This window comes from Armigeres subalbatus, chromosome 2 (assembly GCF_024139115.2).
Source record: "Armigeres subalbatus isolate Guangzhou_Male chromosome 2, GZ_Asu_2, whole genome shotgun sequence".
NCBI lineage: Eukaryota > Metazoa > Arthropoda > Insecta > Diptera > Culicidae > Armigeres > Armigeres subalbatus.
The window spans coordinates 223,317,517-223,344,946 of NC_085140.1; the positions used below are offsets into that span (position 1 = coordinate 223,317,517).

General features: G+C 40.7%; 1 protein-coding gene and 1 long non-coding RNA gene across 3 annotated transcripts in view; one reads left to right on the plus strand and one right to left on the minus strand.

The window, feature by feature from the left end:
• LOC134211753 (uncharacterized) overlaps nt 1–23,703 on the plus strand; it is a 40,487-nt gene extending 16,784 nt beyond the window's left edge. Inside the window, exons 3-4 of the long non-coding RNA XR_009979082.1 lie at nt 23,491–23,515; nt 23,569–23,703. This is a non-coding gene — a long non-coding RNA (uncharacterized LOC134211753). The remainder of the gene's footprint in view (nt 1–23,490; nt 23,516–23,568) is intronic.
• LOC134211752 (GEL complex subunit OPTI) lies at nt 1–25,810 on the minus strand. Of its 2 annotated transcripts, XM_062688932.1 has the most exons (4): nt 25,705–25,810; nt 25,483–25,610; nt 334–437; nt 1–272 (listed from the first exon to the last, which is right to left on the minus strand). In XM_062688932.1, the coding sequence occupies exons 2-4, from the start codon at nt 25,588–25,590 to the stop codon at nt 77–79; spliced, it is 408 nt and encodes a 135-aa protein (XP_062544916.1). In that variant the 5' UTR covers nt 25,591–25,610; nt 25,705–25,810; the 3' UTR covers nt 1–76. The 2 variants fall into 2 exon arrangements, with proteins under 2 accessions (XP_062544916.1, XP_062544915.1); XM_062688931.1 differs by lacking the exon at nt 25,705–25,810 and having other exon boundaries at nt 25,483–25,698.
• Nucleotides 25,811–27,430: the final 1,620 nt, after the last annotated feature.

Sequence of the window (27,430 nt, forward strand, 5' to 3'; positions counted from 1 at the left end):
TTTCATTTCAAACGATATATTTTTTGAAAAATATTTGCCATCTTTTATGTGGTTTTATTTTATTTAATAACATAGATTATTGAATTGTCTTAACTGTCAATGTATCAAAGTGTATACCAGTGTAAAAAATAATCCATGTAACTAAAAAGCAAGCAAAAGAAGTCATAAACCCTTCTTTGATAACTTCCCATATACCTCCGTAGGCTTCTTCGTCGATGGATTGGAAGCTCGTGCTGTAGAAATAAACGATTCCACAATTGATCAATGCGAACCTAAAATATATAACATAATATAGATGATCTTCATAACAAATAAATATAAGAAAATACATACAGTGCCAATGCAATGAATCCTTTTATCGGAATGATACCCATGACTACTCCGATTAGTATACCAATCACCTGTCGAGACCAGTAAACAACATCTAGAAAATCATCCTAGAAAAAAAATGCATTGCTAGAGTGATATGAGCATGGGGGAGTGTATTAAATGAACTTAACGAAGGTTTTGACATTTGAGCGGTGTAAAAATGAACTTTTTTCATATATCGTTTTTATTTCAAATTGATTTCGGCAAACCCTGAAACGTCAAAAGCTTCGTATACAATGAAATGAACATTTTTTCATACAAGCGCTTCGCAAGCGCTTCAAGTAACACTTGACCCCTTCGATAGGTGCAGAAGCTGCCCCACTCCACACCCGCTATGACGAACGGGTTTCGACCCAATAGGTGGACGATAGCCTATCGATCATCTCGTTGAGCTGTTCTAATGACCACCTTGGTGGGGCACATCAGTTACAGTAGAACAGTTTATCTTGGCTATCACGACACCCTCAGCGGAGGAGTATACCACCTCTTGGACCGGATAGCGTCCCGTCGTGCAAATAGCCGCCATCCTAGACCCATCTGCCACCCAATTGCCGTTATCGACAGGGACGTTGTACGGGTTGGACAGGAGAGCAACATCGGTCCTCGACTCCGAGACCGACTGCCACAGCAGATGCATAGTGATATAGATTCAGCTGTGTTACTTGTAAAGCTTCTTCTTGTTTGTCTCTCCGATGGGAAACGAAGATCCACCCATAACGTGGTTACATGCTAGCTTTTTGCTGGCGCAGATGACGCACTTTGGTGCCTTATCGCATTCCTGTGCCTTGTGCCATTCCTCACCACAACGACGACACGGGTTGCTACAGTGTGGCCTTAACAGTCGTAGAACTTCCACTGAAGGCGGCTTGGCTTCCAGGATCGGTATCATACGGTAGGCTACCTGCGTGCCAAAGGGACAGAGAAGACGTCGTCCGAGTTCGTGACCTCGTCCAGTTGCTTTCACTTGAGGGTCACTTCCGCTCCCAACTACTTCACCTCGACGCCGTCACCCAAGACCTCTTGGGCCAGGTTCCTATAGTCCGTCCCGCTTGCGCTACACATTTCAGAACCAAGATCATTTCAACGGTCTTGATGCGGAATAACTACCACTCAACTGCCACAAACTGGGACCAACGAATAGCTGCCGCGGGATGTTGTCATGGACAGCAGAGGCAGTAGCAATCGGGGCAGACGTGGGAACAAACGGCAACACGATCGGATAAATTCGGGAGGAAACAGTTTGCACGGAGGGGGGAGTTAAAAAAGCTTGGGGTGTATTCATATGCGCAGGAACGAATAGCAGAAGTAGTGGAAGTAAGCATGGTTCGGTCCCTCCAAGACACGTGGATTCTTTTTCGCAAAATTCATATCAATTTGTCCATTTCGATATGTTATGTTTTTAACATAACCGCGAGTAGACGTAGGACATGTATAAACGAAACGTATTTACATTTAACTTCTAACTTTTGGATCTATGGAGTTTGATTATAGGTATTGATATTGGAACGACGACTTCCATGCTGTGTAGAATTAATAATTTCTTTATTTAAAACTTCTGGAAATAAAACTAACAATTAAATTAATAATTAGAATTGCTTTGTTTCTAGCTATTGAGCCCCTAATTACTCAAGCAAATGTAGGACATTTTATAAAATTTTCAGACTTGGGCAAAATGTACAAACAAAGAAATACAGCACCAATTTCGTTGCTTCTTTTTGGTAGCATGCGTGCTTACTGCTGAAAAAAAAAATCACAACAATAAGAAACAAGTCAAGGAGCAGTAATCCTACTAAAATAGAGGAGGTACTGCTAACACGTCAACGAAAAATTATTTAATGCTTTGGCTCCAAACTCCGAGTATAAGCCAAGTTTAATAATATAATTTCTCAAAAAATGTAAACCAAAGTATAAAATTATATTTATTTAAATATTCATCTGGAAATTATTGTTTGCGGACTTTTCAAAAACATTTACATGTAATACGGCGAAATTTTCTAATAAAAAATGGATATTAACACTATTGCTGATTATACATCTTTAACTGCTAATGTCTTATGCGAATGAATGAAAGTAATTATTTTAATCAAATTTTTATTTTCATCAGTGTAGTTGATTTTTTTGCTGGGGAATCAGAACTGTTATAGTATAATCATGTTTTAATGTACGTGTCGTTTAGTAGCAACCACAACTTAACATATAGTCAGTCATATGACATGACCCATCCCGGTATCATGTGGATTATGAAACCAATCACTTTCCGTGAATGAGTAATCCAAATCTCTCTGGGCTAATTTTATTTTTCTTCATCTACCACTGCTGTCATCGCTGCCTCAGCCATCATCGGCCTCTAGCCGTGAACTCCGAGCGATGCGATGGGCGATCGCATCCATCGCAAAAAATGTGCCCTCTTCTTTCATGCATATTCGCAGACTCGCACACGGCAGGCACTGCTTCTTTCATACACAAAGAAAATCTTGCGGTGGACTAGAAGGCCCGTGGCATACTGCATTCTGATGTCCGTGATAGGAATGCACGGGATTGATTATATATGAAATTTTTATTGGCTTTGACAAGAAATGAAAATTTCAATAGCTGATCGTTAATAATCTTAAGTTTCAATGAAATTGACAAATTCCTGGAGAGAAAGATAAAGGCGCTAGTAACGTTTGAAATCTTCCCTCTCAGCGTAACTCTCTCGATTTCCAAAAACCTAAATAACACCCAGTATAGTAAAGAAAGACGTACACACTCAGTTTTTATTTCTGCAGCTCGGCAAAAATCCACACAGCCGTGCGCCAGCAAAATAAATAACTTATATTCCGGCTAAAATAGCGTTTGTTAGCTGATTTTCGGCAAATTATTTGCTGATTATCAGCAACTTTGACAGAAATCTCGGCAAAAAACATGTTTGCTGGGGCACGGCTGTGCGATTCTCGGTAAAAGTTCAACATTTTGCTGAGATCATTCATTCCTACAGTGTGTAAGTCCTACGTCAAAATGATTTTCGTACGGCCGAGTTGCCGAATAATATGCAATTAATTGTAATCATGTGTCGGTCTTCCATCGTCATTAGTCGTCTGAGTACACGCGACCGCATGCGTAGAAAACAATCACTCTCATTAAATTCTTTAGCCGCGCAAGCCTTTGGCACAGCAGAGTGTGATTGATTCGCACTCTATACAAATCCGCCCAGCCAGTTGTTGGGGGCATAGAGTGTGATGTTTCAGATTAATCCACCTAGCAGTGATGGTGCTTTTCTCGTGCGAATAAAAAAAAGTATTTTGGCCATAACTTCCGAGCCCATAGTCCGATCTGGCCAATTTTCAATAAGAAACAATCGGACAGGGTTCTGCGTTGCATGCAACTTGTTGCAAACAAATCGGTTGAAGATGAGAACTTGAAAAATGAGTGACAAACTTTTACTTGATTTTTAATATAAAAAATGGTATTTTGGCCATAATTTCCGATCCCATATCCCGATCTAGCCAATGTTCAACAGGAAACAATGGGACAGGTTTTTGCGCCGGATGCAACCTGTTACGAACAAATCAGTTGAGAATACGTGCCCGAAAAATGAGTGACATTTTTGCTACATTTTGGTACGTTGGTGCACACACACACACACACGGTCGGGACGACCAAGTGTAAACCCGTGAAATCGGTGGAGTCGAGGTCTACCCAGACTGAGGCCCAAGGATTTGCGGACTCGGGCAAGGTCGAATCGACCGAAGGCGTGCCATGCGAAGACGGTGGTGCCAAAGTCTACCCAGACTGAGGCTCAAGTATTTGCGGGTACGTCGGGGGTGACTGCTCCAACGGAGCAGACACAAAAACGGGGGAGACAGTCTCCAGGGGATGAGCTCCTGGGGCCGCTCCAAAACGCGGAGGGTTACTACCCCGAACAAGGGTAGTGGGGCTGGGAAGCTGAACCCCGGTCAGGTACCTCCAAAACCGGGGGAGGAAGGACCTGGAAAGTCCACTCAGGAAAGACGGTGGTAAGGGGTTACGGCAGGCTGAAAGTTCTCAGCCGCACCAGACCAGGGAAATAGAGGGGGATGACGCCTCCTGGACCCTGGTCAAGAACAAGAGGAAACCGAAGACGTCAAGGGCCGAAAAGAAGGCCCAGGCGAATGAGGGTAGCAAGAAGTCTAGGGTAGGCGCCAATCGCTCCAGGGGCGATGCCCTAGTCATCACGGCGGACGAGGCTAAGTACTCGGATGTTTTGAAGGCAATGAGGAGTGACGTCAAGCTCGGTGAACTCGGCGCCGACGTACGTCGAATAATACGTACCCGGATGGGCGAGATGATACTCGAGCTGAAGCGGGGCGTCTCGCAAAAGGGCGCCGCCTACAAGAAGTTGGCGGAGGAGGTCCTAGGCGAGACGGTCAAGGTGAGGACAATCACGACGGAGGTGAATCTAAGGGTTAAAGACCTGGACGAGATCACTGAAGCCGAAGAGCTCGCCACGGCACTGCGGCGACAGTGTGAAGTGGAGACGCCCACCGCAGCCGTTCGGCTACGGAAAGGTCCGGCAGGGACGCAGGTAGCATTGGTTCGGCTATCTGCAGCGGACGCCTCCAAGGTAGTCAAGTTAGGGAGCGTCAAGGTGGGATGGTCGGTATGCCCTGTGCGCATATACGAGCAACCCGAAGTGTCTGAAACCGGGGCACAAGCAATGGGAATGCAAAGGCCCTGACAGAAGCAATCTCTGCCGACGCTGCGGATTGGAGGGACATAAGGCACAATGCTGCACGAACCCTCCCAATTGTTTGATTTGTTCCAGCAAAGCTGTGAACAGCAAGCACCCCTTCCCACCTCCCGAGGACATAGGGCGTGGTAAGGCCACCTGGAAAGCCGGCAACGCGCTGGCACGATATACTCAACCCTCTTTTTACGTCACTTATTGGGGGGACGTAAACCGAATGTGACGTAAAAAGAATTTTTGCTGAAATTTCTAGTATTTCACTTAATTTATTCATCGTGAGGATACTTTAAAATAAATACATTCATTTGCGTCTTGCATGAGGTATTGTAAGATCTCTCCAAATCCAGGCATATGAGATGTTATAAGATCTCCAAATTGTCCTGAAGTTTGAATCAAATGATCTAACAAATCAACCAAGGCTTCCATGATGTCCCCAGTCTCGGTGTTAACCCAATTTTCTCTTCTGATTACTTGTCTTTCACTCCCGTCTTCAATTCTTGCATGTATGAAGTTGCAAGATCTCCAAATTGTCCTAGAGTTTGAATCAAATGATCTACTGAATCTACTGAGGCTTGAATGATGTCCTCAACCGCGGTATCATCCCAATCATGCTCTTCGAGTTTTTGTCTTTCAGTTTCGTCTCAAGTCCTGGTATATGAGATGTCTTAAGATCTCCAAATTGTTCTGGAGTTTGAATCAAATGGTCTACCGAATCAAACGAGGCTTTCACGATGTCCCCAGCCGCGGTATCAACCCAGTTATGTCATCCGATTATTTGTCTATCACTTACATCTCAAATCCAGGCATAAGAGATGTTTTAAGATCTCCAAATTGTTCTGGAGTTTGAACCAAACTGTCTACCGAATCTACTGAGGCTTGTACGATGTCCTCAACTGCGGTATCATCCCAATCATGCTCGCCGAGTATTTGTGTTTCACTTGCGTCTCAAGTCTATGTATATGAGATATTTTAAGATCTGCAAATTGTCCTGGAGTTTGAATCAAATGATCTACAAAATCAAGCAAGGCTTCTATGATGTCCACAGCCTCGGTGTCAACCTAATTTTGTCTTCTGAGTATCGGTATTTAACTATCGTCTCAAATACAAGCATATTAGATATTGTTAGATCTCCAAATTGTCCTGGAGTTTAAATCAAATGGTGAAATGAATCAACCAAGGCTTCTATGGTGCTTTAGCCGCGGTATCATCCCAATCATGAATTTGTCTTTCACTTGCGTCTAAAGTCCATGAATATGAGATGTTTCAGGATCTCCAAATTGTCCTGGAGTTTGAATCAAATGGTCTACAGAATCAACCAAGGCTTCTACGATGTCTCCAGCCTCGGTGTCAACCCAATTTTGTCTTCTGAGTATTGGTCCTTTACTAACGTCTCAAACACAGGCATATTCGATATTGTAAGATCTCCAAATTGTCCTGAAGTTTAAATCAAATGGTCTATCGAATCAACCAAAACCTTCGTGATGTCCTAAGCCGTGATATCAACTCAATTATGCTCTCTGAGTATTTGTCTTTTACTTGCGTCTCGTGTTGCGTTGGGTATCAACCCAACTATGACCTGCGATTATTTGTCTTTCACTTACGTATCAAATCCAGACATATGATATGTTTTAAAATCTCCAAATTGTTCTGGAGTTTTAATCAAATATTCTGCCGAATAAAACAAGGCTTCCACGATGTCTTCAGCCGTGGTGTCAACCCAATTTTGTCTTCTGAGTATTAGTCTTTCACTTGATTTACAAATTTTAGCATGTAAGATGTTTAAATTGTCCTGGAGTTTGAATCAAGTGGTGTACCAAATCAACCAAGGCTTCCATGATTTCTTCACTCGCGATATCAACTCAATTATATTCCCCGAGTGTTTGTCTCTCACTCGTCTCAAATCAAGGCATATGAGGTGCTAAAAGATCTCAAATTTGTCCTGGAATTTGGATAGTTTGCGAATTGCGTCTCAAATTATGACATGTAACATGTTGTAAGATTTCTGAATTGTTTTAGAGATTGAATCCATTGGTCTACCGAATCAATTAAGGCTTCCATTATGTCCCCAGCCACGAAGTCCAGACTTCAGAGATTTCTCCGATGACCTGGAATGGAACCATTATTGAATGCGTATCTAATATGGATCTATGGATCAAAATGGGATGAACCATTTAAAAATAATAATCCTGTAGACCTAAAGACCTGTACTCCATGACTTTCTTAAATTACCTGGAATGGAACAATAGTTGAAGAGATATCCAATTTAGTCCTATGGATCAAAACTGGTATGAGCATTTTTTTTAAGACATGACAGCCTCTTGGTTACAAGTGTTAAAGCTTAACCTTAAACTTAACCTTAAAGCTTATATTTCAGGGATAGATGATATTCATGGATGATCTGCAATGGAACAATAGTTGAAGCCGTATTCACTTTGGTTCTATGGATCAAAAAGGGCATGGCCCATATGAAATGACCGAATTTAGTCACAATCATTTTTGATTTCATTTTTTGAATCATTTGCTGATTTTACAGAAGTCATGTAGAGCAAATAATGGTTTTCATGACCGTTATAAAGCTAAAAATAATCCTTGGGATGTTTGTCTGACTTGTGCTGCTCGGGTTGTTACCGCAGCTGGGGACATCATTTAGGCCTTGGTTGATTCGGCAGACCATTTAAATCAAACTCCAGGACAATTTGTAGATCTTAAAACAACTCATATGCCTGGTATTGAAACGCAAGTGAAAGACATATACCCTGGAAACATAATAGAGCTGATACCACGGCTTGGGACATCATGGAAGCCTTGGTTGATCCGGTAGACCATTTGATTTAAACTCCTGGACAATGTGGAGGTCTAACAACATCTCATATGTCTGGATTTGAGACGCAAGTGGAAGAAAAATACTCGGTGGACATAATTGGGGGAAACCGTGACTGAAGACATCATGGAAGCCATTGTTGATTCGGTAGACCATTTTATTCAAACTCCAGAACAATTTGGAGATCTTAGAAAACCTCATATGCCTCCATTTGAGGCGCAAGCGAAAGACAAATACTCGGAGCACATAAGTGGGTTATTACCACGGCTGGGGACATCATGGAAGCCATTGTGGATTCGGTAGACCATTTGATTCAAACTCCAGAACAATTTGGAGATCTTACAACATCTCATATGCCTGTATTTGAGACGCAAGTGAAAGAAAAATACTCGAAAGACATAATTGGATTATTACCGCGGCTGAGGACATCATGAAAGCCTTGGTTGATTCGGCAGACGATTTGATTCAAACTCCAGGACGATTTGGAGATCTTCGAACAACTCATATGCCTACAGTTGAGATGCGAGTGAACGACAAATACTCGGAGGACATAATTGAGTTGATACCGCGGCCGGGGACATCATGGAAGCCTTGGTTGATCAAGCAGACCATTTGATTCAAACTCCAGGATGATTTGGACATCTTAGAACAACTCATATGCCTACATTTGAGACGCGAGTGAACGACAAATACTCGGAGGACATAATTGGGTTGATACCGCGGCTGGCGACATCATGGAAGCCTCGGTTGATTCTGCAGACCATTTGATTCAAACTTCAGGACGTTTTGGAGATCTTACTACATCTCATATATCTGGATTTGAGACGCAAGTGAAAGACAAATACTCGGAGGACATAGTTGGGTTATTACCTCAGCCATGGACATCATGGAAGCCTTGGTTGATTCGGCAGACCATTTGATTCAAACTCCAGGACAATTTGGAGATCTTAGAACAACTCATATGCCTGGATTTAAGACGCGAGCAAAAGATAAATACTTGGAGGACATAAATGGGTGATTAACGTGGTTGGAAGCATCATGGAAGCCTTGGTTGATTCGGTAGACCATTTGATTCAAACTCCAAGACAATTTGGCGATCTTAGAACAACTCATATGCCTACATTCCTAAAGAATCACCACCAAACTTGTTGCAAGAACTAGCTGAAACGGAAGCTGAATCAGAATCGCTCCTAACTAGCTCGGATTGGCGGCTTCTTGGTTCTATGAAAATACACGTAAGCGTCGTCGACTGAACCAGCAACGATTATCTGAGAAAGCTAAGGCAAAGAGGTGTCAACGACGTTATGCTGAGCAATTTAAGAATGATGGCAAGAATGATCGTAATAAAACTAATAAATTTACGACACCAAGTCCACACATCAGAGTGCCTCATTTTATTAGAACCAGTAATAATAAAATGACAACTCAACGAAGCCACTTCGCCCTTCGTGATGACGATAACCATTCTTTTAACCTACCGATGGACAGAGAGTTACTTGCAGCTGCTAAGGAACGTTTTTCGCGTCCGCCTGTATCGACCAATTGCATTCCAGAGAGGAGAAATTCTGAACCCGTATCCTGCTTCTGACCGTCCAACGACATCCAATACTCCTAATCAATCACCAATGCGCTTGGTTGGGACCTGTGCTTGCCAGTGTTTTTGCCAGAATTGACGAACTCCTTAAGGTATTGAATCTACATGTATTAAATGTAATATTCATAGCATAAGTGACGATGACAGAATCACTGACATGACTGTGGTAGCAAGTAAAAATGATCACGAAGTCCCTAATGAAATTTTAATATACTGTCAAAATTTTAACCGCATGCGAGGTGCTGGCAAAATTAATGAAATTCACAATAAAGTATGTACATGCGCTTACAATATTATAATTGGTACTGAAACTAGTTGGACAGAAAGTATAAAAAATGAGGAAGTGTAATAAATACAATGTTTTTAGATGTGATCGAGACCTAATTTTAACTGATAAAAAATCGGGTGGTGGTGTACTAATTGCTGTAAATACCGCATTTGATTCCGACTTAATTGAAACGGAAAAATTTAAAGAGTTTGACGACGTTTGGGTAAAGGTTTTGATTGGCCATGAGACACATATATTTGTGTCAGTTTATTTTCCCCTCATTTGCAAAGAAACAATCTTATGAAAAGTTTTTAATACAGCAGAACAAGTTATGAGTGACATGGATTCAGAAAATAGAATTCACATATACGGTGACTTTAATCAAAACTCAATTGAATTTATTGCAGATGAAGATAATATGTCTTTGCTACTTCCTATCATTGGTGAAAATGAAACTTTACAGTCACTTTTTGATAAATCTAGTCAGTTGGGATTAAATCAAGTGAATCATGTCAGTAACGACCGTAATGTCCATTTAGATCTTCTCTTCACTAACTGTACGGAAGATTTCAATGTTGATAAGGCCCAGCATCTTTTGTGGAAAACGCACAATACCACACAGCAAATTGAATACTCATTAATAATAAATTCTGCCAGCACTCGCCCGAATAAATGTGCATTTGAAATGGTGAATGACTTCAACAATTGTGACTTTGATAAAATGAGAAATGAACTTGACGCAGTTGAGTGGCAAACAATACTCAATAGTAACTTAGATATAAACAGCAGTCTACATTTTTTTAATCAAACACTGTTTGCGTTAGTAGATGAGCTGGTACCTAAGAAACGCAAAAAGTTTTCAACAATTCTAAGAATCCGGTCTGGTTCACTCGTGAGATAAAAAATCTAAGAAATCGTAAACAAAAAATGCATAAAACATATAGGAAAAATCGAACTTCTGATAATCTGAAACAATATATTGAAATATGCAGGAGCTTGACGATCAAATATCAGAAGCATACGAAAATTATAATAGGATTTTAGAAAATAATATAAAAGGATCCTAAAACCTCTTTAACTTTGTCAAAGAGAAAAAGAAATCGGATACTTTTCCATCATGCATGAAATTTAAAGAATTGGTTAGCCATGATAGCCAGGAAATTTGCAATTATTTCGCGAATTTTTTCCAAAGCACTTACAAAACCTCTTGGTGCCGTTTATGATCGTGATTATTTTCATTATTTACCTGATCAGACAAATGATATTTCAATATCCGGTATTACTGTACATGAAATTGTAACAGCATTAGAAGCATTAGATGCGTCCGAGGGTCCTGGACCCGATGGAATTCCCCCCTTATTACTAAAACAATTAGCTACTTCATTTGTAAAACCATTATTTTGGCTTTTTAATAAATCATTAGCTCATGGAGTATTCCCACATTTATGGAAAAAATCTTATCTTCTTCCAATTTTCAAATCAGGCAAACGCTCAGACGTACAAAATTATCGGGGCATTGCAATTATATCATGTATACCGAAATTGTTTGAATCTATTGTGAATATGAAACTCTTTGAACAGGTTAAGCACTTGATCACAAATCGCCAACATGGTTTCTTTAAAGGCAGATCCACTGCCACTAATCTCTTAGACTTCGTGACATTTTCACTTGCTGCAATGGATAGAGGTAACTCTGTTGAAACTTTGTACACGGATTTTAGTAAGGCTTTCGATAGAGTTGACATCTCTTTATTACTCTTTAAGCTTCAGCGATTAGGTTTTTCTGAATATTTGGTTAGATGGATTGAATCATATCTTAGAGATAGAACACAGTTAGTGCGCTTCCATAATAAATTGTCTTCGCCAATTAAAGTTACTTCTGGTGTACCACAAGGATCACACTTAGGTCCATTATTGTTCGTTCTTTTTGTTAATGATATAACACTCATATTAAAACGCCTTAAGGTCCTTATTTATGCCGATGACATGAAATTGTACATGGAAATTTGTGATGATGCTGACTTAGCCGTATTTCAACAAGAAATTGACGATTTTTATAACTGGTGCTCAAAAAACCTTCTCGATATAAACGTGACAAAATGTAGCATAATTTCATTTACTAGAAAGCAGATATTACAAAACATTACCTAGTCCTGGTGCTGGGTGGGACTTTAAACAAATTTGACCCGACTGATCGAGCGTCTGTCCACCAAGGAGGTGCGGCTCCAACAGCGTCTGTTCTGGCATCCAGCGGCTGAGTATGAAATGCTATTCCCCGAAGCTATACCTAAGATGGCAGCCCCATCCCGGTGGATAGGAACCTTGGGCCAACAACCTACTGTTCCCGAAACATCAATTTGTTCGAGAATCTGATAATGAAAGAATACGGACTGATTTGCGAAATGGTGAACGGACACGAATAGGAACATGGAACGTTTTAACCCTAGCCCAGCAGGGTAAATTGGCACAACTTGCCAATGAGGCACGCCGCATGAAGCTTGAGATCCTGGGACTGAGTGAAGTCCGTTGGCCAATTTTGGAGAACACAGAACGCCGTCGGGACAAGTTCTGCTATACTCTGGTTTACGAGGTGAACACGCTCCCCGGCATCGCGTAGTTGGCTTCCTACTAAGCGCTCAGGCACACTCTGCGCTTATGAAGTGGGAACCTATAAGTGAAAGGATAATCGTTGCCAGATTTAGAACACGGGTCCGAAAACCTTACTATAATCCAATGTTATGCGCCAACCGATGCTGCCGATCTGCAAGACAAAGAGAACTTCTACAGTCAACTCAATGCCGTCGTAGATAGAATTCCGAAGGGTGATATCAAGATCTGTTTGGGCGACTTCAATGCGAAGATCGGATCCGATAACTCGAACCATGAGCGCATTATGGGACGCCATGGTCTCGGAGAAATGAGCGAAAACGGAGAGCTGTTCGCAGAATTTTGTGGTAATAACGACATGGTGATCGGGGATCGCTCTTCCCTCATCGACCGGTTCACAAGGTCACGTGGGTCTCCGTGACGGCTTTACAGAAAATCAAATCGACCACATCTGCATCAGCCGAAAATGGAAACGGAGCCTTCTTGATGTACGGAATAAACGTAGTACCGATATCGCGTCTGATCATCACCTCCTCATCGGCGAAATACGCCTGCGCATTGCGCGGATTCGTCGGCAGCAGGAGAGAGTTGACGACGATTCAACACACGCCGACTGGAATATGCCACGGTGAAACGGTCCTTCGCTGAAGAACTGAGACGCGTGCTGCAGATATTCCGGAAGGTGGCAGCGTGGAAGACCAATGGACCGCCATCAAGAATGCCTTCATCGCCACCAGCGAGAACAATCTGGGCGAACTACGCACCCAGAGAAAACAATGGATCACCGATGAGACCTGGAGGAAGATAGAGGAGCGAAGAGAAGCCAAAGCCGCGATAGAGCGATCGAAAACCAGAGGAGCCAAAGTCTTAGCCCGTCAACGATACACGGCTCTTGAGAAGGAAGTGGAACGTTCATGTCGACGGGACAGGCGTGCGTGGGCGGACCCTCTAGCAAACGAAGGAGAGAGAGCCGCAGCATTCGGGACATTTGCCTTCTCTACGATATCTCACGACGCTTAAGCGGGCGAAGATGAATGCAACGTGAAGGACGCGAATGATCAGTTATTGACTGACCCTACTTACCAGCTGAAACGTTGATTCGAGCACTTTGAAGATATTTTTCAAGTGTCAGCCAGGCCACCATCACCTCGGCATGATCTGCCTAGGATCCGACGTATAACTGGCGTCAATACCGAAGCTCCATCACTGCTAGAGATTCAAACAGCCATCCAAAGCATGAAATCGAATAAAGCCCCAGGGGTCGATCGCATATCAGCCGAGATCCACAAAACTGACCCCATGACATCCGCTCAACTACAGCAACGTTTATTTCGTAATATCTGGGAAATCGCTACTTCCACTGGATGCAAAGTATCTTAGTGAAGGTTCACAAAAAGAGACCTGTCTGTATGCGATAACTGGCGAGGCATTATGTTGCTGTGTACCGTTCTCAAAGTTCTGTGCAAAATTATCCTAGCCCGGATTCAGGAGAAGATCGATGCGACTCTCCGGCGGCAGCAAGCCGGATTCCGTGCCGGAAGATCCTGTGTGGACTATATTGTCACGCCCGCATCATTTTGGAGCAGGTCAACGAATTCCAAGAGTCCCTTTACTTGGTATTCATTGACTACGAAAGCTTTCTGACCGTCTCAATCACGAGAATATGTGGGGCGCCCTGCGACGCAAGGGGTTCCTGAGGAAAATCATCGGCCCCATTGAAGCACAGTACGAGGCCTTTTCGTGTAGAGTGCTGCACAATGGTCCTGTCCGACCCTATCCGGGTCGTAGCTGGTGTGAGGCAAGGATGTATTCTATCACTGTTACTGTTCCTCATCGTAATCGATGAGATTCTGGTAGATGCGATTGACCGTGAACCAAACCGCGGGCTGTTATGGCAGCCTATAACCATGGAGCACCTAAACGACTTCGAATTGGCGGATGACGTTGCACTACTCGCGCAACGGCGCTCTGATATGCAGAGTAAGCTCAACGACCTTGCTGATCGCTCCTCCTCGGCAGGTTTAGTCATCAACGTCAACAAAACCAAATCGTTGGATGTAAACACGGTGACTCCTTCCAGTTTCACAGTAGCCGGGCAACCAGTGGAGAATGTTGAAAGCTTCCAATATCTTGGTAGCCAAATGGCGTCAGACGGCGGTACCAAGATCGACATAGGCGCACGGATCAAGAAAGCAAGGGCTGCCTTTGCGAGTTTAAGAAATATCTGGAAAAACAGGCAGATAAGTGAACGCACCAAAATACGAATTTTCAACTCTAACGTGAAATCTGTGCTGTTATACGCTAGCGAAACATGGTGTGTATCAGTGGAGAACACTCAACGGCTGCAGGTGTTCATTAACAGATGCCTGCGGTATATAATTCAGGCCTGGTGGCCTCACAACTGGATCTCAAACAACGAGCTCCATCGTCGTTGTCACCAGAGGCCGATAACAACAGAAATTCGGGATCGGAAGTGGGCTGGGTCGGCCACACTCTACGTAGGGGCGGAAACGAAATCTGTAAGCAAGCATTAGACTGGAACCCAGCGGGACATCGCAGCAGAGGCAGACCCAGAGGCTCATGGCGGCGAAGCCTCAATAAAGAAATAAAAGAAGTCGACCGAAATCTAACCTGGCAACAGGTTAAAGCGATAGCCGGGCATCGCTCAGGATGGAGATCTTTCAAGTCGGCCCTTTGCACCACCGGAGGTGTACAGGATCCATAATGAAATAATAACAAAAGTGAGAGACTTAGGGTTATTATTAGACTCCAAGTTGACCTTTGTAGAACATTATAACGTCATTATTCATAAAGCACATAACATGCTTGGATTCATTAAACGTTTCAGTTATCATTTCAATGACCCTTACACGATAAAAACACTGTATGTGTCCTACGTCAGATCAATATTAGAATACTGTAGCATTGTCTGGTCACCCTATCAAGAAGTCCACCAAATCGAATCGAATCAGTACAAAAACAGTTTTTGCTTTTTGCTATTAGAAAGTTAGGTTGGTCAACCCTACCGCTTCCGTCATATGAATCTCGGTGCCTACTAATTAATATCGAAACACTTAAGAAAAGAAGAGAAGTTGGTTGTGTTTAATCTGTTGTGGGTTTAATCTCACATCAGATAAAAGCAGAAAGCCTTCTGTCAGGCTTGAACTTTTATGCACCTACGCGTACCTTGAGAAATCGTGACTTATTTCAACTAAATCTGCAACGCACATCCTATGCTAAAAATGGACCGCTCAACTCTATGATGAACATATATAATAAATATTGTACGGTCATCGACATATCAATGTCTAACACGCTAGTGAGGAAAACAATGAATAGTATAACATAATAGTTGTCTAGTGATTAAAACAGATAGTGTTTAAGTGAAACAATGTGTTTGTAGTCTACAATGCTTGACGAAATAAATAAATAAATAAATAAATTTGAGACGCAAGTGAAAGACAAATACTCGGAGGACATATGTGGGATGAATCCGCGGCTGAGGAGTCTAGGGAATTCTTGGATGACCAGGAAAGGAACGGCTGCTTTAGGCATATTGAGTTTGGTTTAATAGATCATATGAAGCATGAACGAGAAAAAGAGATAACAGCCCATCGGTTACGCGGGTAGACCTCAAGACCTATATTCCAGGGAATTCTTGTACGACCTGGAACGGAATTTGGTTTAATATATCAAATAGGGCATAAACCATTTTTTACAATAGATAACAGCTCTTTCGCTACGCTTGTAGACCTTAGGTCCTTGGTTACGCATGTAGACTCCAGGAAATTCTTGGATGACCTGGAACGGAACAATTGTTGAAGGCAAATGATGAATATACAAAGCTTCGACTTTGTTTTTCGGGTTTCTAAGAGTACCTTCTTATAGGCTTACTTTTGGGTGTCAATAATGTTTCAAATTCTTTTTACGTCACGTGCCGTAAAAAGGGTGCCGTAAAAAAGGGTGCCGTAAAACGAAGTGACGTATAAAAAACTGCCGTAAAAAGAGGGTTGAGTGTATTCTAAAAGCAATCTATGTAGTTGAAACAGTGACCCCTTTCTCACCCCCAATCGACCCATTGTCTCCCCCGACGACGGTACGATAAATTAAAATTTTCACTTTAAAAACCCATGTGGTAATGATGCTTTTCGCGATTCCGACTGTTGGATTCGACTTGGTGTGGTTAATGCATCCAAAGGTTAATTGCCTACATTTTCAAAGGAAAGAAAACGCCTTTGGGCAGCCCCCCCTTTTTTTCCGTCCGCAACGTTTATTAATCGAAAGCGTTCCAACTACACAGATAGAAAAAGTTGTTGAAATTTACACGAAAGTAATAAAAGGTATGCCAAAAAAGCATACATTTAAACGAAATTGTCACCTGAATGTGTGCATGTCACCTGAAAATGTGTGCATGTCACCTGAAAAATTTCCACCTGAAAATGTTAAAATGAAAATGTGAAAATGTCAATAGGATGTCGTCAGTTACATTCTTGTTATTCTTGTTATACTCAACGTATCCCCGGGCCGTGGCCAATCTACGTTGTATGACACTAGGCAATACGTGTACACTGCTGGCTTAAATTTTCAACGTGACGATTAATGTATAGAACTCATGAAATCAATGTGAACTCGACTCGTGGAAAACTTATTCCAGGTTATACGAGGCTTGTGATAGATCCTTTATCACAACGGACCTTTCCATCCACTGACTGGTAGGCTCGAGCGTCCCGTCCTCTGCTTCAGACCCATAAGGGGTCCGAAACAGTTCAGTTTGAGGGTAGTAAACTTGTGAGAGAATAGAAGATAGAGGAGGAGAGTGTGAAGCGGCTTGTTGACCGCTTCCGGTTCTAGCGACTGCTATGGAACCTATTTATTAGAGTATTCTCGCTTAACTTTTCAAAAGGACCTAAGTAACATTTTTTTCATGAATGTCGTCAGTTACATTCTTGCAAAAAATTCGCTTGAGGCCCTTTCAAAACATTTTATTAACAGCCACTACACCTGATGGTATAATTGCAATATTTCCATTATCAGGCGACAGATGGTGTTGCTGCATGTTTGTATCGATGTAATATTGCATATACACTAGTAACCATGGGCGTAGCCAGGATTTCGACTAGGGGGGGGGGTCAAATTTTTAAGGTCTTCTGAATCGTAGTTTTATAGTAGTTTTATAAAAACACATGAATATTAGTGCTTGATACTTTTTCCTTCTAAGCTCCAAACACATTGAAACCAAATCCACAACCAATAGTAAAGGCTGAATCTCAACAGCCCGTTGCACGCCAGCGTTGAAGTCAGCGTTTTGTACTAAAACGTAATGCCAATAAACGTGACGCATTTACGCCCGGATTCTTCAGGAATGCCTCCAGCAATTTCTTCGGCAATGTCTTCAGGAATTCCACCATTAATTTCGCCGGGAATTGACCGCAAATTCCACCATTATTAACTCCAAGAAATCCTCCACGAATTCTTTTATAAGTTCTGCAGGGAATTGTTCAGATAATTCTTTCGTGCTGTTTCTCATACAAAAATTTGAAAAATTGCGCCGTGGAATTCCTAAGAATATTCCGTAGAAATTCCGCAGAATTGCCAATAAACATTCCTGAGAATTTCGCGAAAAATCTTCCAACTTCCTGTGTAAATTCCATAATTTTTTTGGTGAAAGTTTCGAATAATTTCTTGTGAAAATTCCAAAGAATTTCTCCAGGAATTCCACCGAAAATTTATACAGAAATTATACCGAAAATAAAATCAACAATGGAATATTTGGAGGAGTTCCTAGATTAATTCCCAAAGAAATCCAGAAAGAATTCCGGTGGAAACTTCAAGATTTCCACTGGACATCCTGCAGGAGTTTCTTCGAAAATTTCTCCGGGAATTCTTCCAGGAGTTCAACCGGTAGATCCTCCAAGAATTTCTCCAGGATTTCCTCCGAGAATTATTCCGGTAGTTCTATCGGCAGTTCCTGCGGGGGCTCTCTGAAAATTCTTCCGGGAATTTCTCCAGAATTTCCTCCGGGAATTATACAGAAATTCCTCCAGAAGCTCCTCCGAGAATTTCTCTGGGAGCTCTTCAAAGAATTCTCCGGGAGGTCCTCTAATGATGATGATGGTCCTGCTACATACCCCTACAAAGGTTTCAGCTAGATGAGATTTGTCTGAAAGATGAATTCTCTAAGATTTTTTCCGAGAAGTCTTCTGGTAGATTCACTGGCAATTCCTCCGAAAGTTCATTTAAAACAATCTCCCGGGAGTTTCTTTAGAAATTCCTCTGGGTGTTCCAGCTCTTCCAGGAGATCATTCAGGCTTTTTTCAGAAAATTAGCTGGAAATTCCTCCCGAAGTTCTTCCGATAGTTTTTCTGGGAGTTTCTCCGGGAGGTCCTCTAGGAATTATTCTAGGAGTTTCTCCTGAAATTCCTCCGGGAGTTCTTACGGGAGCTCCTCTGGCAGTTCCTACGTGAATTCCTCCGGGAGATCCACCAGCAGTTTTTATGAGCATTTCTCCGGGAGTTTCACTGGCAGTTCCTTTGAGAAGGATGAATTCCCAAAGAAAGCCTTAATGAACTCCTGAAAGAAAGTCTGAATGAATTTCCGGAGGAACTACTAGTGGAACTCCCGAAGAAATTTTCAGAGGAACAGCCGATGGAATACCCGGAGTTGAATTTCTAGAGGAATTTCCAAAATCCCATTTCCCTTGAAATTCCTGCCAAATATCCACAAAGAATCCCCTGTGAAGTTCCTGGAGAGACTACTAGAGGAACTTTTGAAAACTCCTGGGGAGCTCCCTGAGGAGCTCCCACAAGCACTTCCAGAGGAATTCTCACAAGGTAGTACTGAAATAATTATTGGAGAAGTTCATGAAGGAATTTCTGGAGAAATATCAGAAGGAATTCTGAAAAATACCAGGAAGAATTAATGCAGAAATTACCAGATGAATTCCAGAAAGTATTCCCAGATGAATTGCTGTTCTTTGTCTGTTCTGAAGAAATTCCTGAAGAACTCTTGAAGATATCCTGGAGGAACTCTAACATTAATTTCCGAATGAAATTCTGGAGTAAATTCCGAGTGAAGTCCGGAAAGAATTCTAGGACAATATTGCGGAAAAAAATCCCGAGAAATTTCTGAAGTAAGAGAAGAATTTCCGGAAATACTTGGACGAATTCTTGGAGAAATTCCTAAAGAAATTTCTAGAAGAATTCTTGAAGGATATTCTGAAATAATTGCGGAAAGAATTCCAAAATGTAATTCTAGTGGATTTCGCTATTTAATTTTTTAGAGGTATTCCCGGAAAAAGTCCTAGAAGTTATCCCGGAGGAATTCCTGGAGAAATGCCCGGAGCTGTTTCTTATAGATTAGCAGATGAAATTATGGAGCGAAATCGAAGGATTTCCGTCATAAATTACTGAAGAAACTTCTAGTGGAATTTTGGGAGGAAATTCCGTATGTATTCTTGAAGGAACTCTAGAATGCATTCCTGAAGGAAATGTCGCAGATTTTCCTGGAAGAATAGCCGAAGAAATGTCTAGAAGTAAAACTTGAAGGGAAGCCAAGAAATCTTTAAGAAACTTCCACATGAATTTCCTAAAAAAAATTTGTTGGGGGTTCCTAGATAAGGAGAAATTACAATTACAGGAGAAGGATTTTCATACGATTTTCAGAGGAATTTGTGGATAACTTGCCGGAGGAATTTAGAAGTTCCCAGGGGAGCTTCTAGAAGGATTTCTAGGATAATTCTTGAGCCCGAAATGTTTCGAGTTGTTTTGAAATTTCATATATGTAGTATGGATCCTGGATAACCTTATAAGTTTTTTGGGAATCTTTTGAATTTCAATAACCTATTTCTGAATATGATTGGATCGTAAAGTGCACATGTTTAAGCGAATTCATTTCAGTACCCGTTCAATCTTTCCACCATACACGATAGTTGATTCAACCATCGGATATATTTGTTTCAACCATATTTATGGTTGTTTTCACTTTCGAAAATGCTACGAAACTACTTTATCGACACTACGATGACATCAACAAAATAAGAAAATGTGACAGAAGCAGAATCGAACTAGTTACAAGGGGAGTAAGAGTCATCCACCTAACCTCTGCTCCATGCTTACTTCTTGTAGGTAGGATGATTTATGTTGATCAGTTTCTACAGTTTTTTCATATTACGAAATGGTTGTAAGAACAACGATATTATTATTGTTGCAATCGCATGATTGAAGGATTGAAACAGCAATTATGTTCAATTGAAGGAAGCAATAAATAAGCGTTGAAACAACAATGTTGAAGATTCAAACAACAATATGCACGTAGTTTGGTGCCACAATCGAAATAGTTGTTTTAATCTTACAAGATTCTTCTGCGTGCGTATCTTTAATACAACCCTTTACTTTTTTACTTTCCTTACGTTAAAGAAATGATGACGCGGATGCCAACTAACACAACTTCCTTCCAGTGGTAATTGTGGAGATGCAGAGGTATTCTCGGTCTCTAGTAGCAACGATAACCACACACTATTCCATTCCCAACTGACTGTAAGGACTTGGCCGGCGCCATTATTGATCAACATTTGCGAGCTGCTGAAACGTGCACTTCGAGAATAGATGGTAAATCCTAAGCCCTATTCACTTGGATCGTAGTGTAATTCGTACCAGTTCCGATTATAGACACTATAGGTTCCATAGACGAGCTGAGGCGAAGGCGAGTGAAGCCAAACGAACTGTCAGTTAGTGTAGCCAAACGAGCATGACGTCACTATTGCAACCCAAGCAACGCAGCGTGTGACGTCAAATTCGCGTGGTACACTGTGAAAAAGTGGAGAAACACACATAATCCAAATAACCCAACCGTGCCTGCGCTCGTCTATGGAACCTATAGTGTCTATAGTTCCGATCAATCAAGGAGGAGCAACCATTGATATGTACAGTCAGTCCAAGCTAAGCTAAGCGAGAAAATGTGTGTACGATTGGTGCGAATGCTGATAAAACTAAATATAAGGAGCGGGGAATATAATGTTCGTTTAATTCATACACTAATTGATTCATTTATTTGAAAAATTACGAAAAAATGGTGTATAGAACCATGAAAGGTTGATGCTTAATCACTTGTGCTTGAATCGTTGTGGAAGTCGTAAGGTAGGCAGTTTTTTTTTGTAAGTACGGCAAAAGAAAACGATTGCATCGAGATTCGAGAAATGCATCAAAAGGCCCATTCACAAATTACATAACGTTTTAGGTTGTGGGAGGGTACTTGTCTAAACGTTGAGTACTATATAAATTTCAGAACCCTTCCATACACAAATCATTCAGAAAACTCTTTTATTGGACAAAAGAAAAAACTCTTGCAAAGCCTGCTCGCCTTTATCAACGAAATATGGCTGCTAAAAAACCGTGTCAAAGTGATTTTTTACGCAAGTTTATTGCTTTTATTTGAAGAGGTTAAAGTAGTTGAAGAAGTGTTTTTCTTAGCTTCCGTGCACATACATACACACAGACATGTGCTTAGTTTTTCAAGCTGAGTCGATTGGTAAACAACACTATGGGTCTGTGAGGTTCCGGTAAAAAGTACGTCTTCGGAGTGAAACAACAACTTTGTTGTACGACCCGTATAATGAAAAACGAAATACCATGCAGTCAAAAATACATATGCGTATAAGATATATTGTCACTAGTCACTTCATTGTAAGCATGCAATTTTAAGCTTGGTTCACCATACCAACCCTACATCAACACTTACTGTTAATACGTAACATGCTGTCGATGTGTAATTATATAGTTCTTCAATTGTACAACTACCAACTGATGTATGGTACATTGACAATTTTGTTCGAAAAAACGACCGGATTTAAATGTGAATTATACTTAACCGCCTATTACTCGCTACTGTTGAAACAGTAACAAACAATTATAACAGATGCGGTCTACGTATGGTCCATGACTATGCGGGGAGAAAGGCAAAAAAACCGTCAGCTATACGCAGAAATATCCCGTGAAAACGATCCGGGATTGGCAATATACCCTGAACAGATGTCACTTTTGCAGAACACCCGGAACCTGTTACAAATTGTCATGTGAGTCTTACATTAGCATTAGCATTAGCATTAGCATTGAGCACTTCTCACAAATTCGTAAGTGGTACAAGCCAAAACTATTGTATAAGATTGGCATTACTTTCATCCGTCACCTCAGATATTGATTTGGGACTAATCACTATCTCTTAGATGGAAGCATTGCACTCTTCAATAGTCGAGATCTATCCTGGCCACGTCCTTGCGAATGCTGAGGAAGGGGAAGGATGGTTAGTTGGATACATACTTAAAAAAAGATGCAGAGAACTCTACGACCTCTTATAGGTGCCACGGGAGGTTTTGGATTGTTAGTGTTGAAGATTTAACAGTAGGAACCTTTTTGGTAGAACGTGAAACACAGAAAGAACTAAGATAGAAATACAAAGTAGGAAAGGGACGAGCCTGGAATTGAACCCACAACCTCCTGCTTATAAGGCAGAAGCGGTAGCCACCAGACCACCGAGCTCGTCACAAATTGTCATGTGAGTCTTACAGTCCTCAAAATGTATTTATTTCTAATATAGATGCTATATTCATCGTCTTAAAAAAATCTTGGCGTTGTATACAAGACACGACCGCTCGACATAAACCACGTAAAACCAAATATAGTACACTGAACCAATCATTCCGCTCTATATAGAAGAGAAGGAACCATCTCACCGACACTACTTCCCAGCTTTAGCAGCACCTCCCACCACCCCTTTCATACACCCTCGTTCAATAATTGATAATACCCTAAAAGTAGGCAATTACCAAGGATTCGAACACGCTGTATAGGGGTACATGATGCATGAAAGAACTAAAATTTTCAATAGTTTGATAATCAAAAGTTTCAATACTACTGGCAAATTGGTGGGTAGTTTGCAAATCGATTGATATACAAATCTTTAAAATTCATTGAAAGATAAACGACCTATCAATGTTACAAATCTTACATGATTTCGTGACGGTCCCTAATTTTGAAATTTTCATTTTACACCCTGTATCCGAGTCTTATCCTTAGACGTAGTTTATGTCAAAAACTGAAATTTGACAATGGTTTCAATTTATTCCCAAACAGTTTAAATATGATAAGGCTAGACCAGGTAGGTCTTTTAGGCACGTCATCGGCATAATAAACAAAGCGTTGTTGTTTTAGGATAGTCGGGGCGACAGCGCATCAGTGAGGTAAGCGTCCTACCATGTAGAATAACGAGAGCGTCGGTGGAGGTAGAAGTTTAGCTTGTAAGAAAACTGTAATTGTAGATAAGTTTAAGTAATAAAATCATTGTCGTTTCAATACTAAAGGAGATTTGTTGTTTATTTCTATCAAAGAAATCCCGTGAAGAAGAAACAATAATTATCGTATCGCAAAGCCATGAAGTTTTATACTCATATTCGCATTATTCCGATCTGTCCCAAAGATGCATTCTGAACAGAACATGAGCCATATCTTGGTGTTCTTAGCAGGCTTGTAAAATGTCATCTGCATGTCATTTGACTAATTTGTTCATAACTTTCTTTAGAAGCCAAATTTATTCCATAATTTTAAATGTACTCATAACGCTTGAGTAGGGCTATATTTTTATCCAAGGGTACATTGCTCTAAATATAACATCAGAGGCTGGAGAATGAAAACTCTCCAAAATGTCACGTGTCATTTGACGTAATGTCATTTGAAAGATTACAAATTTACAGCAATGTCTTGTTAGACAAAGTTGTAGGCACATTTCAGCGCTATAAGTTCGCCATACATCATGATTTGATAGCTACCTTCTGGAAAAAGTTCTGGTAAAATTATACAAACGAATGCAAATGACATTTTACAACACTGGTTCTTAGTTTTGAACTGTGAACACAGTTCAGTGTGCACTGGGTTGGTACGCAAGCAAAAACGATCACAGTAACGATGGTTCCCTAGATTTGGAACTACCTATGCAAAACATACGAGCATGCTTGATTTCTATCCGTTAGATGCCCACGTGTTCCATTACTAGGCGAAAAATGTGTAGCATGTTGCCGCTTAAATTTGTTTTCCTAGGATACAAGTTGCTATGTTAGGTCAGAGGGTCAGAGCTTTTGAACAGCGCGCTATGTTCGGACGTTATGAACACGAACACCCGTTCGCGTGTTCAGGATGCATCTCTGCATCATTTATTCCTGATCCAAGGATCGTTTTTTCATGGAAATGGCCTTATCTCTGCGTATTTTTTAATGGATTTTCGATCCATTAAAAAATACCAGCCAGCAATCGTAGGCATACCTATTATTTCTGGTTTCTTGAGAAAGCATTAAACGTGATAAAAGTAAAAATCACATAAAATGACAAACAGAAGAAAAATTGCAATTTAATCATATCCTCAGAAAACCCGGAACACACTTGGTGGCCAAAAGCCAATCTGAGGTTTTGAATGGGAACATAATACTAGAAAAGTATCTGCATCCGATGGTCCTGATTTTATCAAAATCGAACCATTCTACGCAAAGTTATGCTGATTTGAATTTCGACAAAATTTTGCCTATATCAACATTTTTGTCTATGTCTAACCTCTGTATTATCGCAGAAATATTGATTAATTTGCGTGATGAGCCAATGTTAAATCCAGGGCTAACATTACTTCCGATTACCCCACTTACATAAAAACTGAAACTTACTAATTGCTTTTCAAATTTTCTGGAGAGGGCCATAATTTGACAAGTGGGTCGGGGTAGGAACAGGCTCCGTGGGCTCTCCCCTTATTTACGCCATTGAGCATCGGTATGATTTATACATGGATTACGGAAGCGAGAAACTAGCTGTGCACATAATTATTCATGTATGCAAACATCCGGGAAAAACTGGGAGGAAAAAGTATGGAAACACATCCAAATCACACTTCACTTAATGCACGAAATCATGGTAAATGTTATGTTATTCAGTCTGTCTGTCCGGTTTAAAGAAAAAATCTTTCATGTAGATATTACATGCCAGCATTGTGTAAAACGTTGATTGTTATTACAATTGCGTAGGTAGATGTCAGATTATATTAATAAAATCTAGGATTACAATTCGTGATGGCAATGAGGTACTTACTTTGTCAGCCCATTCTGAGTTTTGAGTGATAGCACTTTTCCATATATTTCTGACATCAGCAGATTTGGATTTCATTTTCCGATCGGCAGTATTAATCCTTGCTGTCATTGTTAGAAACTATTATGTACCTAAAAATTAGAACTGAATGTTCACTTCTGCAAAGAAGCTAAATAACAGTTGGATAGGATGGAATGGAGATGGTCGTGCGGATCTTGAACTCACTCAAATCGAAGGCAGAAAGGTCACGTCACGTCACACCCTGACAGTACACAGTACACAGAAAACGAAAAGTATACGAAAACGGAGCTAAAGATTACGTTTATCTTGGAGGGCTTGCACGGTTAGATAAATTTACCCATTAATGGGTAGAGGCACTTTTTGAGAAAATGGGTGAATTTTTCACGTTGGGAATAATATCAATAATAAGAGAGTACCCATTAATGGGTAAATTCATCTAACCGTGTGGAGGAGTTAAGCTTATTAGTACACTGTTTGTCATAATGACAAATATTTCTAGATTGCTTTGAGAATAGGTCGTATGTGCAAACGAGAGATTCTCTTTGATCACGCTCTCTTTCGCTAATATATCGGCTAGTTTTGCATGTTTTACTACATTTTCACATCAGCATGATAGACAAAGCTATTGTCTTTGAATATCTGCCAAGAAATTCGAAGTAAACTTTTGTATAGTTTTGTAATAATAGAAAGAAGATAGATCCAAAGAGAGACTCTCTTTGCACATACGACCTATTTTCAAAGCACTCTAGATTTGTCAAGTCAGCCTGATATCCATGTCGATTTCTAGTCAGTCTGATAGATATCCGGTTAAACTTGACAAATATTTGTCATCATGACAAACAGTGTACTGAGGGCTTTAGTATATGTGCATTTTTTACCCATTATGGATAAAAATCTGGGTGGTGCGGATAGAATCGATTTGGTTGTCAAACTGAAGCCAAAATTTTCTATTGTGCCGGAGCCAAACATTGAAGATTGTGGTTATGTTCGTTTCTGGTCTAATATTGAGAAGTATTGTTATGATTTTGGGAAAAAATAAAAATAAACTTTGTTTGAGTTTTGTATTCTTTGTAACAAATATTCTCACATTATATTTCGAGTGAAAAATTAATGGGAATGCAACTTAAAAGCACTCGGTACGAAATTTCACGAGATTCAGCAGCTGATTGGAGCATGAATGTATGTAAACAATCGTAAAGTCATGTAGAGTCTAGCGCATTTGTGTGCCCTCATGCAGCGTGGAAAGAGAAATTCGAAGAGCGGGAAATGTTTGACAGCCAAGTAACTGCAAAATAATTTTGTTTATGGGAGTGATTTCAAAATATCCTTCTGCTCGCTTGAGCGCAGAAAAGCGGCTCTATCCGCAGCACCCAGATAAAAATCAGAAGGGTTATATACAAGATACGACCGCCCGACGTAAACTACGTAAAACAGATCATAAGATAATTATTTTGGTTAGAGCCTAGAGTGATTGAAATTTTGACTTCTTAGTATTGTTGTTTTGTTTTGGTGAACCTCCTAAATTTTCAACTGAATTGGTTATAATTTAACTGAGGGGGCGGGGGTTTTGAGCGAAGTGTGACGATCCTTACAAAATTTCCAGATGTTTCATACAAAAAGTGTGACATGGAGGGGGTGGGGGTTTTTGATAATTGCCAATTTTTGCGTTACGTAATTAATGGATCTTCCCTTGCTGAGAAAGCCACAGAAATTAGCAGAAACAAAAATTGAAGAGGACTTTGAAAAATGTGGGAGTTTGGATTAGGATTTAAAAAATTTAGCTGAGAGTCAAATAAGCTCCACTAACAATTTTTAATATTTACAACTTAAAGCACGTGAATAATATTACTATTCTGAATGATGTCTTTATTCATGTAACAGGAACTTAGTCACATTTGAACATGATGCAATAGCGTCCGGTACTAGAAGA